General features: G+C 45.6%; 1 protein-coding gene across 2 annotated transcripts in view; it reads left to right on the plus strand.

The window, feature by feature from the left end:
• LOC138468025 (fibrillin-2-like) overlaps positions 1–13,189 on the plus strand; it is a 691,910-nt gene that overhangs the window by 56,793 nt on the left and 621,928 nt on the right. For both annotated transcript variants that reach the window (XM_069608420.1, XM_069608421.1), the window contains exons 2-3: positions 5,468–5,809; positions 12,424–12,479. In XM_069608420.1, coding sequence (XP_069464521.1) covers positions 5,784–5,809; positions 12,424–12,479 — 82 coding nt within the window. In that variant the 5' untranslated portion in view covers positions 5,468–5,783. The remainder of the gene's footprint in view (positions 1–5,467; positions 5,810–12,423; positions 12,480–13,189) is intronic.

Below are 13,189 nucleotides of genomic sequence, written 5' to 3' on the forward strand. Positions count from 1 at the left end.
ACACCAGGCAGCACCTCACTGTCCCTAAAAACACCAGGCCGCACCTCACAGTCCCTACACACACCACCTCACTACCCTAAAACACCCAAAACACACAGAACACAACCAGACAGCACCTCACTGAACTGTCCCTGAATACACCAGAAACCAACCAGACAGCACCACACTGTCCCTAAAAATGACCCAGACAGCACCTCACTGTTCCAAAAACCCCCGACAGCACCTCACAGTCCCTACAAACAACCAGACAGCACCTCACTGCCCCAGACAACAACCAGACAGCACCTCACTGCCCACTAGACAGCACCTCACTGCCCCCAAAAATGACCCAGACAGCACCTCACTGTCCCAAACACACCAACTGCACCCCACAGTCCCTTAAAACACCAGACTGCACCTCAATAACCTAAAGCCAACACAACACCTCGCTACCCCACCTACCAGCATGTGGACAGCATCCAGAAAACACCTCACTATCCCTACAAACACTAGACAGCACCTCACTGCCCCAAAAACAAGCAGACTGCACCGCACAGTCCCCAACAACACCAGACAGCTCCAACTGCCCCTACAACAACCAGACAGCACCTCACTGCCCCTGAAACAACCAGAAAGCACCTGACTGTCCCTAACACACCAGAACACAACCAGACCGCACCTCACGGTCCCAACAAACACCACCTCAGTGCCCTAAAACCCCCAAAACACACCATAAACCAAACAGACAGCCCCTCGCTGCCCCCAATGTGACCTAGGTAACACCTGACTGCCCGCTAAGTGGCACCTGACTGCCCACTAGACAGCACCTCACTGCCCCCCCTAAAATTGCCAGACAGCACGCCACTGCCGCACAAGAGCGACAGCCCTCACTGCCCGCTAGACAGCACCACGCTGCCCCCAAAATTGACACGGACAGCACCACACTGCCCGCTAAACAGCACCCCACTGTCCCCAAAAACAACCAGACAGCACTGTCCCCAAAAACAACCAAACAGCACCTCACTGCCCGCTAAAAACAACCCAGACAGCACCACCTGTCCCCTAAAACATGACCAGACAGCACCTCGCTGCACCCATAACACTGGGATCATGCATACATAACCAGGGGACATGCCCCTACGAACATGACAAACAAAGCACTACAGGACAACATGTAAACCCCACAGTAAGCGATAACCATATCAAAAGCATGGCGCTAAAGTCCCTGCGCCCAACCCCAACATGTCCCTGAAATGCAAAACACCAAATGCATGACAAGCAATTGTAAATGCAAAAATAAAATTGATGCAAGTGACTTGGCGCTAAAGTCCCTGCGCCCAACCCCAACATGTCCCTGAAATGCAAAACACCAAATGCATGACAAGCAATTTTAAATGCAAAAATAAAATTGATGGGAGTGACATGGCGCTAAAGTCCCAGCGCCATACCCCCACCCACATGTCCACCTCAGCCAACCTGAAAGCAAACATTGCATAAACAACATTACACTGTCCCATGGACCCCACACCCACAAGTCCATACTGAAAACCCAAGGATATGTCCTGACAGCAGGCCACATACATAAACACAACATAATAAATTACAGGCCATAACTGCTAACATTAACCCGGGACCAAACCATAGTTGTACTAAACCCAGAGGCCACAACATAAACACAACAGCATTATAATTACACGGGCCTCCCCAACACCTACCACATAAAAAGGTCTGGACCTGACAGATCCTCCACGCCATGTGAGCCCCAGAGGTCTGGATCCAGCGCTCGCCACTTTGCCATGCTTGGTGTCAAAACACCCACTTGTTGCTTCCTCCGTTTTACAGCATAAACATTGTAAACTCCCGTTAGAGCAAACACGATCCCCGCATTTCTCACCAGCTCCATTGACAACCGTCTTCCTGCAGGCATAACCTCAGCGCCCTCCAGTTGTGCGAGACCATCATGAACACCGGGACAATCCAGACAAGGCATGTGTCCATCCATGGCATGTGTCCCAATATTATTCCTGTGCACCTCGGAACAATAGCTTCCTAATCCAGCGCCGGCAAGACACTCACAAGCAACGTCGCGTTCCAAGGGGACTTTGCGTTCCACGAGGTTGTTGCGCTCCAGCTGGGCCTGCTGTAATGCCAGTCCTCCGCCCACTGATGCTGGCCCAGCCCTTGCCGACGTCACCATATCTGCACCCGACATCCTGAGGGAAAAATCTCTAAAGCATTTCCAGGTGCTCTCCGTCCCCTGATGGCCGCGCACCACAGCGCCACCTAGCGGTTGCAGGGGAAGTTAACACCCTGCACCCTGACGAAACACCAATTCCAAAAACAGACGACCTCCGGCTCCGGACCAAGGACCCTGCCACCCTGTCTGACAGCAAAATCCTCGGGCCCAGGGGCTTGCACACCCCCGCTGCGACGACGACAGTCCAGCAGTCCAACGGCTGCAACCTCTGGCCCCCTCGATCTGGGCCTCCTGCCAGCAGGCTCCACAGCAACCCCTTCAGGTTAAACTAAAAGCCAATACAGCTGGACACACACGGAGGTATAACAGCGCCACCAGCTGCACCTCCTCCACTGGCACAGCTGTTACGGGCCACCCGAATCCTTCAATGCCCCAGCACTTGCACAGCTCCAGCCCGCAGGACACCTCTGCTTCAGCTGGACCCCGACCTGGACCTCCACTGCACCGCCCGGCCTGCAGCTCCTCGTTACTGGATGGATGTCAACCTGGAAGGCAGCGCTTCTCACCAGCTGCCCCTTCCCAGCAGCACCGGAACCATCCTCGTCGCCAGTGACATAAACTAAGCCTCCTTCACCAATCAGGAACACCAGAAGGTAAGTAGTTTACATGTAGGTTTTATTCTCTTAGTTAGTACGTAGAGAAAGCACTGGGACATCCATCTGGTCCAGTATCTTAGGTCCAACTGCCCTCAGTAGAACGTTGCAATCAAACCTACACCAACATTCCACCTAGAGTCCCAGTGACATCCCCACACCAACATTCCACCTAGAATGTTAGTGACATCACCGCCCTTCACCACAACACTCATAGCCATAATCAATCCCACACAGATTATGACAGCTTGTGTCTGGGGAGTGGAAAAGTTCAAAAGATATTTGTGGGGCAGAGAATTCACAGTATGTACAGACCATAAACCCCTAATAGGAATATTTACCAAAGGTGGTCTGGAGGGAGTCTCCAGACGCATCATGAAGTGGGTGACATCCCTACAAGGCCTGCAATATGATATGCTTCACATTAGTGGTGAAACCAACGTAGTTGCTGATGCCTTATCCAGATCAGTAGTGAGAGAAACAGTGTCTGAGGAGTCTCCTCTGACTCGTGAGAAAGGTGTTGAAATATTTCAGGTTCATGAGTCAGTAAAGAAAGAGGAGTGGGACAATGCATGTTCAGAGGATGAATTGTACCAGAGAGTTTTAACATTGGTGACGCAGAACAGAATAAGAAACTATATTGGTGATTTAGGCGGGTTTGCCAAAGTTAAGGAAGAACTCTGGATTGATAAAGGATACTTACATAGAGGACATCAGATGGTTGTACCTATTAAAATGAGAAAATTAATAATTGAGCTAGCTCATGTTGGGCATTTGGGACTGCCTAGAACCAAAGGCTTGGTTAGAGCAGAATTTTGGTGGCCTAATCTTGACAAAGACACTGAAGAAGTGGTCAACAATTGTTGTGATTGCATTGAAGGTAATAAGGGTCTCAGGATTCAAAAAGTACCCATGACTGTTAGAAAGCCATCCACAGTTCCATGGGATGAGGTTGCTTTAGACTTACTAGGGCCTTTCAATATCAAGGGTGTGAGAGACACCTATGTATTGGTTGTCATAGATTTATTATCCAAGTGGCCCGAAATATTTACACTAAGAGACATATCCAGCAGTAGCATCATTAAATGTTTGGAGCAATTATTTTGGAGAGAGGGATTCCCCAGAAAGTGTTTATCAGATAATGGGACCCAATTGGTTTCCAAGGAATTTAGAGAGTTCTTGAGTAACCATGGAATAGAACAAGTAACCACTTCATTATATCATCCCCAGACCAATGGGTGTGTAGAACGCTTCAACCGCACTCTCATGGATGCAATTAGAATTGCGGTAGCAACAGGAGGTGACTGGATCAGGACCATAATGGAGAGAACATTCCAATATAGACTAGCACCACACAGTGTTACGGGTGTATCCCCATTTGAACTATTAAGAGGGAGGAAACCTAACTCACACATGTGTCCAGGCTGGATGGGAAGGTCAAAATTCGTAGGAATAGATCTGGAGGGAGTGAGAGAGAAGATATTTGAATCTGGGGTCAGATCCAAGGAGCAATATGACAGGAAGAATGCTTGTAGAGAATTCAGTCTTGAGGAAGGTGATTGGATCAAGATCAAACTTCCCACCAAGGTGCGCAAAGGTGCATCCATATTTTCACAGCCAAAACAAGTTGTTAAAGATATGGGATCTTCGGTGCTTGTTAAAGGGGGTGGGGTCTGGAACAAGGAGAGGATAGCAATTTGCAAAAAGGTAAACAACAACTTGTAACTGCACTGCAAGGTATTTAAAGCAATTTAATTATTTCTTCATATAGCGGTGTATCAGATACTATGTAAATAATGAACTACTTATGTTCAATGAAATCTATTATCTAGTTTAGGCAAATACTTATATTTTGGTAAAAGGAAGGGAGGTGTTAGGAGGTGGTTACATTTACTTCATTGAGTTTACAATCACATCAATTCAGCTGCTGCCATGTAACCTAGTTACCAAGGAACCTTTGTTGTTATGATTAAGCAAAGGTTCCACATTCTAGCAGCAGAGAGAGAGAGGATTGAGAGCAGGAGGACAGCCACAGCTGGGGGCCTTTCTCTTGGATGAACTAAAGAAATAAAGCCTCTCTATAAAGCCAAGCTTCAGCGTGAAGCGTGGTCATTTACATATTAACAGAAGTGATCAGTGTTAATCCCGATATTTAAGGGGGACAGAAGAGACCCTATGAATTACTAATCGGTCTTGACCCTTAAGATATGTTAGAATGGTGTATGTTACGGCAGGAACGGCTAGTATACAGAAAAACTGCTGTAACTTGGTTTGTGATTTAGGAGTACTTTATTCTAAATATATTGAAGACATTTAATGTAGGTTTATTTACAATTCACCAATTCTGCTGTCCTTTCTTACCATTGTTTCCTTACTTAACATAGTTTCAGTATTGTCGTTTTCAGCTCTCGGGTCAATGTTTTACCCCAGGGAGTCTATTGAAAAACAGACACAAACACAGCTTCATAGGAGATATCAAATTCACAAACTGCATGTGATGATGATGGGATTAAATGTCGAGACTTCCAGGATGTCATCACACGCTGGCTGTGCTACACCCATCTCTATGTATTTCTGGTTAGTGATAGTAGCAGTTACTGTAGTGTATTTCTAAAAAGATGTTGCTTTTGTCTTGTAGTTGGGATATATCGTTTCCAAAAGGAAGCATTGTGAACTGACTGAAACTCTTGTTGTGTAAATGAAGACTGAAGAAACCCTCAAGCTGAAATTCCATGCCGAGCAATCACCCTTCTCTGCTACATAACACCTGCGTTGAATTGAGTGTGCAGTGACCTACCAGGATAAGACTCCGTCATCATCTCGTAAATGCCCTTTGACGTATATCCTCCTTATAACATGAGGTCACCTATGTCCGTGAGGCTCCAAGTCTGTAAGCTGCCTCTGCGAATCACTTTGGTAATTGGGAGATTTGTTTTAGACTAAAGAAACCATCAATGAGCCTGAGGATCATGATTCCTTGGTAAGATATTATAGCATTGCACTTTGTAGAGTCAAAACATGTTTAGAAATTGATGGCATTTCAACTCAACGCAAAATAGAATCCCGTAGGGTTACTAGAATTGCCTAATTATGTGAACATGTTCTGCATTGAATGGTGCAATATGTAATTGTGTCCTCTACATAGTCCTTTTGAATATCTGCAAAACCTCACTTAATTGTACTATTGGGTAAATGAACAAATTCAACTCTACTCTATACTAACTCATTCTTCCAGGCTGGGGCTGCATGGAACACTCATGTATCCAATGGGAGACTGTGTTGTAGGTATAAGAGTGATGGAATGATGGGTGTCTGGATGAAACTCTCAATCGAAGGATAATTCTTCGAGACTCCACATGACTACATTGTGTGCCACGATCATCACATCCGAAAATGTAATGACTGAGCTAAATGGTGCCGTCAACAAATCTCCCTAAGGCAAATGTGCTATGAAGTAGAATGCTTAATCTGATGTGCAGTAGCATCACAAAAATGGGATGGGACAAGCCTTAATAGAAAGAGGTAACCAAAGTATATCAAAGAATTGAAAACTGGAAAAGAGCAGCGATATGAATCACGGAGCATAGCTGTGTCGCCGCATGGAATCAATTTGCAGATTCCAGTGCTCCCGAACATTATACACGGTATGGATTTTCTCTTCTGCAATTTAAAAATGAACGATATCACACTTCTCATAACCTGAGCTCACGTCATTTCAGTAACTTGCAGTACAGGTATGTCTGAAAGACATGCAAGTCTGGTAATCTGGGCAGCAATTGGACTGCTCTGAAACTACACTGGTCACAAAGTCCGGTCCTCGAGAGTCCGAAAAATACACCAGGTTGTTAGGATTACCAATCACTGTGTACACAACTACTATTTAGCTTCACTGCATGTATATAAATATACATTTGGTGCGGGTATCCTGAAAACCTGGAGTGGATCTGGCTCTTGGGTACGAGATGTGAGATCTTTGGCCTACGCTTTCTCCTATTGGTGAGAATCCTACTCCTCCTGTGTCTTGGGTACATCTCATGGGCCACACAGTTTACTTCGAACACACCAGAACTCCCCAAGGGCAATGCATGTCTGGCCCTTTTTGTGTTGCCACCTTTTGTGTGTTTTTACAAACATACAGTACTAAACTTGCCAAATTCATTGCCATGTAGTGCCTGGGCTATGTTTGTTGTTGAATTTAAAGTGGATTGGTTCTTTCTTAGGAGCCGTAATATGTAATAGTTGAATTTCATCTGAATGCAGTGATCATGCCATCACTAGTGAAAGTCTACACACAACACACACACACAAACAATCATTCATTATAATTAAACGCTGTGTTTAATTGGTGAGTGTGTGTTCATCAAACAGACACAATGGCAACCGTTTGGCACGCACAAACACTTCCCTAGCCCCTCTGGGCACTCCCCCGTGGAAATGGACATATCAACCTACCAATAATCCAGCCAAGTTATTCAAAACATATTGAATAACCTCTACCGAAAGTGATTAGATTCAATTATTTCTCATACATATGTTTTATGGTCAGACTGAAAACCTGGCTTTTCCTTTTTAGTGGATGGACAATTTCAGCCATAGCACACTGTTTTCTTTTATCTCCCACCTTTTTGAAGAGGAGATACATATCTCACTAGCAAACAGCCGCTACCAGTCGATGAGCTACGACCTCCACTCTGCCTGCTGCTCAGCAATACTGCAGTACTCCCATGTTTTCCTCTGGTGAGGAACTAGAGGTTTGGGTAGAAGAGCAGAACTTCCAAAGGAGAGTCCCAGTGAATGTTCTAACTCCATAACCTCAACTCCACTGTGGTGGGGTACCTGTTCTCCCTACTATAGCTTCTGACAAGTGTCAGGCAAAGGAAAGGGCCATTATTTAGATTTTTGGAAGATGTTTTACTTTAAAATACTAGTTTTCGAAGCCACGTGCATTCTGGGTGATATGGAAATGTTAAATCCTAAAGGCGGTTTCAGGGTGCTGTGTTCTAGTCCTTGGTTTCTGCAGACTGTGCCTGATTATCATGCACCAGAAAGGAGCGAGCAAAGTGCACAGAAATCTGTTGCAGAATGATGGCCGCCATGTTGGCTGTGGGAGCAACCATTGGACACCTTTGCCTTGAGCGTGTGCACATGGTGGTGACCGATCCAGATACATCACATGCAGTGGAGAAAGCTACAGGAAATTGGGAATCTCCCAAGTTCCTTCCATTTTGCTGCTGTAAGCAGCGAAACATGAGCATGTAACGATTTTTTAATTAAACAAAAAACATTGGAATGGTTTTTCCCTAAAGAAAGTCTATCTTAAAACATGTAAACTGAAGGCCCAAACATATGGCAGGCATGTTTGAGTCGATAGCAACATGTATATACTTTTCTTCCTTGTCCATGCAACTGAAAACAATGAGCTGATAACACTTTGTGATATGTTGGTTGTGTAATTGTTATCTTTTCCTACTGCTAATAACCATACCAACTTTCACACAGTGCCTACTCTGTTTATAGAGGTCAGATAGTTTTATCATGGGTTGTATTAGTAATGAAAGTGTTTCTAAAGGTGCAAAAACTAAACTGCACATTGTGGCGAGGTGGAGTAAGGAGACTGACCGGGTGATAGCATTTTGGCTGTAAATGTTAATTTTCAACAAAAAAGAAACTAGCCTATGTCTCCCTAGTTCTAAAGGGACCTCCCTTTCTAAACAAATAACTTGTGTGCTCCTTGTCAAGATGTATGCCAATACCAAAATACTGTCCTCTGTCCAAACCAACTACTCTATCCCTACCACTAGTAAATGAACACACATATTTCAACAGGCTTCTTGACTAGAACACCAAGAGAATGACTCTGTTCTCCTTGCGAAACAACCCAGTGTTAGGTTAAGTTTACAGCAGCCTCTTGTAATATGGTCTGATTTACTAAAATGAAATTGGATCCGGGGAATGACTCCCTTCTCCTGGTCTATCTGGAGGAGTCTTGAAGACTGTTCCATGATAGTCTTTTACACAAGTCTTTGAAATTCTCTTTACTTCCTCCCTAGGATTCTGGAATAGTTGGGTTAAAGTTTTATCAACTCTTATTCCTATGTTAGTTAGTCTCTTGGGGCTTCTTATACCCTGTATCTGTTCTCTGCTGCTGGGGAGATTACTCCCAGACGGTTCTTTACCCTCTTGGTCTCTTCCACACTTATTATATTCTCCACTGTGATGAGGGAGTTCACTCCTGAGGCACCTTTAGACTTTATTACTTTTGTTGTCACCACTATGGCGAGGGAGATCACTTCTGATGCACTCTAAACTTTGGCAGCTTCGCAGTTTACTAATGGAACAAGGGAGACTACTTCTGTAACTTTCTTGGCTTATGGTCTCTGAGTATCACTTACTGTGACATGGGAGATTACTCCAGAGGAGTAATTGACTCTTGGTTCAATGGGTATCACTACTGTAATCAGAGAGAACACTCCTGAGGAATACTTGACTCGTGCATCTCTGGATATTACTACTGTGATGATGAAGATCACTGCCATGGATTACTTGACTCTTGAACCTCCCTGTACGAAAGTGGGCTTTTAGGGAGCCAGGACAGCCAAAGTCAATGGGCCAGTTCAAAGTCCTGATGCACTCTTCTTGGAATAATGTTTTCAAATAGTCAGTAGTTCAGTAGAAATCACAGAAGCTCAAGAGGAGCCACCTTGAAGAAGCACAAGCTGGGAGGCCAGCGCAGGTGATGTTGAGGTCAACTCAAAAGCAGTGGTTGAAGTGAGCGGGAGCGGTCGGGAGCGGTGCTCCTCTACTTTTTTAAATTATCTTTTACAGCTCCTATACTTTTATTTTAAAAAGAAACTGTTCCGGAATGATTTCATTTTAAAATAAAAGTGTAGGAAGACGTTGCAGCTTGCACTTTCAGTGCACTGCACTGAACGTTCCCTTAAACAGCAGGTGCAAGTGTTTGGGGGTTTGTATTGTGGCTGGGAGGCGGCGTGACGAAGGGGTTTGTGGGGAGCAGGGGCAGGCTAGCAGGGAACATAGTTCCACTACTTCTTTTCGTACACTTCGACCACTGCTCAAAAGGGTTTAGACTAGTACTCCCCAGGCTAGGAAACACTGCAAATGGCAAAACATAGATGTACCCCAAACCCCTCAGTACCCAACAATTGAAGAATTGGTTCCAGCTGGATGTCTTCCTGTTGCAGTGTAGCAGAGCCTTGTTCCTGGTCTTTGGTCGTGGTGACGATTGGGAGGACGTCTGACGGGCTACTGCCACAGCACGAGAGAGAGGGACTCTGCAGCAATGAATTCTCCTGGATTCAGGGGCCTTTTGTGGTTTTGGTACTTTTTTCTCAGTGCCAAATGAGAACGAACATCTCCGGTTGGAAGTTACTTGATCCCTTGGTCCTGGACTCTGGTGGGGGGATCTGGAGGAATATTTCCTGCTTCTGTAGGGTCTTCTGGATGCCCATGAACAAAGTTTTGGCCAGATTTGCACTTCCAAAGATGGTCAGAGTGTCCGTGGCATTGGAATTCTGAAGCCTTGGAGAGTCATAGCAAGTCGGGGGTGAGGCCAAAATAAAGCTTGTCTTAAGCCTAGTTGGTCCCACTAGTCCAAAGGAGGAAGTCATCCCTTGCAAGTCTTCCAATTGAACAAAAACACAGTCAGCACAGCTGCAGGGCTTCACCAGGCACTTCGCAGTCCAGGAGGGTGGTGCTGGTGTCTCTTCATGTCTTCTTCATTTGATGTTGTCCTCCAGTGGTCGACTTTGCCCCTAGTGCCAAAAACCTCACCTTTTAAGCAAGTTCCCATCCTTTCACAGCCCTATAGGGGGTCAATCACCCAGCAGGGTGGCTGTCAGCCAGCTGGCCAATCTGTACTGGTTTCACTCAGGCACACCTAGAGACAAAGGACAGGGACATTACGGGACACTCCCCCACTTCCTGCCTTTCCAGACACACTAGTGTCTGTGAGGGCTTCAGGGCTGAAGCCCACCAAAGACAAAATGCACAACGGACTCAAACATGATTAAACAATAGAGTAAAAGCCAAAAAAGAACGAACTGACAAGAAATGGCAATAAAAGAAGACAGGGGCTATTTTGGGAAAATGGTCATCCATGGGTGCTATACTGCAGCTGAGGAATTAGCCTGCAGATACATGTCACAAAGGTAGTAAAAAAGAAACCACTGCAACCAGCCATTCAAGTTAGTTGCTGTAACAGAATGTTACATGAGAAGGGGGATAAGGAGCTGCCTTGTAACCCCCTAGCACTCCACATAGGGTGTTGTGTGTTGGATCAACAAAAGAAAAGGTTAGTAACACAAAAGTAATCTTATTATTCTTGGGAAGAGTAGTTCATCCAAGAAAATGTATTTAAACATTAAGAGAAGTCCAAGGCACTTCTCAGTGGCACTGCACAAAAGGTGCTGTGTGTCACCATGCAAAAAGCAGATGCCTATGGAGTTTACCAGACTCCATTAAACAATAAGAAACCACAAATCCTAGCCATAAAAACACTTGAGGGAGTGGGGAAAAGGTCTCACTCACTAAGGTGTAAAGAAATAAAACGCCCTGAGTCCAGCAAAATAGCTGGGGGTCTGTCAGGTTAAAGGGAATTGGCACAGGAATGAAAATGTTCCCTAATAGCTGCTTTACCTGTTCTTCCTGGGGGGTCTCAGGTCGGTGTTGCTTGAGTATGTTTTCCCTGTGTGCTCTTTTACGGGTTCTCTTCTGCCGGTGCAGCTCCACAGAGCAGTTGCTGCTGCGATATATGTGCTGCTAATGGACCACAGAGTCCACCAATGGGAGGTCAAGTCACTACCGGATTCTCCACTCTTCAGGAACAAATCGGATTCCCACCGGCTCACGTAGTTCCTCTCTGCTTCCCGGCTGTAGTGACTCTCAGAGTTTTGGTTGCCATGGGTTTGAACTTCCAGGGCTGTGCAGGACAGACACCAGCTTCCCTCGCGGCTCCTCCTGCTTCCCAACATACTTAGTCCTTCCTTAGTCTCTTCTTTACATAGTGGGTCCCACCCCCGCGTAACATCAAGGTCATTCTCCATTGATTTTGATGTCATCTTCATGCCTCCTTGGACCCACCTCACCAAAGTCTCTTGGCAATCTATTCTATTGCTACTCTGCTGGCTTCTTTGGCTCTTCTTTGTTTCAGTCATACCAGGTCTCAAAGGTGAGACAGGAGAGGCTTTACAACAACACACGGCAGCACTTTCAGATTGAGCATTAGATGGATTTAGCAAGTTATGGCTTCTGGAAAAAATGGATTAGGGAGGTTCTTTATGGTACAGGAGTCCTTATCCCAAGGCGGGGAGTCTCTCCTTGTGAGGTTGCACTTTCCACCCCCACTATGGGAACTGTTGGTTAGCGGTCTCTCCTCCTTAGCCTTACAGTTTAGGGCTCCCCTCCGGGGACAAGTGATGAGATCCCGGCAATCATCATAACATTTATAATTGCAAGTCTTAGGAAGGTAGTCAATTGTCTGAAAGTCTTGTGTGCAATCACGTGATTTTATCAGTCAAAACTATTGATGTTAATAGGACGGCATGTACTGAACCATGATCATGTTTTTATGTTTAGGTCTATCTATCGCTGGTGGGCATGGATATGCTTGATGGGCTGCCTCGCTTCAGCAGGTGGGTAAAAATGACAATGCCAGTGGTACACTGGTCTTCAATTTAAAATGAAAGCACAAGGTGTTAGTTTCATTCTACATCAATGTTGTATGTTGAAATTCTGATGAAGGATTGGCAAAGATGGACAGCAGGAATAGGCACAGGTGACAGCACACGTACAACAATACAAAAGAGGTATTCCAGACAACATTGCCTTTCAGTGGTAAACAAAGTAACCACCTAGGGTTATGTCAATGAACAATGGGCCTCATTACGACCCAGGCGGTAAGTTACCGCCTGGTTCGTACCTTTACCACCATGGCGTAAACTACGTTTACGTCATGGTGGTTGGCGGACTTACCGCCCCATTCCGAGGTTGGCGGGGCGGTAAGTCCCCATTAACCCATTTACCCTTCCCCATTCCCATTTTTGCCCCATAGGGCATAATGGGAGTGGGGAAGGCGTTAATTACTCCACCGTAAATTACGGTGGCGTAATTAACAACAAGGTCCCTTAGCGCCATGGATTTTAACACCTGCTAAACGCAGGTGTTAAATCCTCCATGGCGCTAAGGGACCTCTGAATCAGGCGGTAAGGGTCGGCGCTGTTTACGACGCAGTAAACCCCTTACCGCCTGGGTCCTAATGAGGCCCAATGTGTCCAACAGAAATGGAGTAGTGAGTCTAAGGTCTGCTGCTATACATGTTCTACTTGCTCCTCTGAATGCTTCA

The sequence above is a fragment of the Ambystoma mexicanum genome, chromosome 4q (genome assembly GCF_040938575.1).
Source record: "Ambystoma mexicanum isolate Mex_15411 chromosome 4q, UKY_AmexF1_1, whole genome shotgun sequence".
Classification (NCBI taxonomy): Eukaryota; Metazoa; Chordata; class Amphibia; order Caudata; family Ambystomatidae; genus Ambystoma; species Ambystoma mexicanum.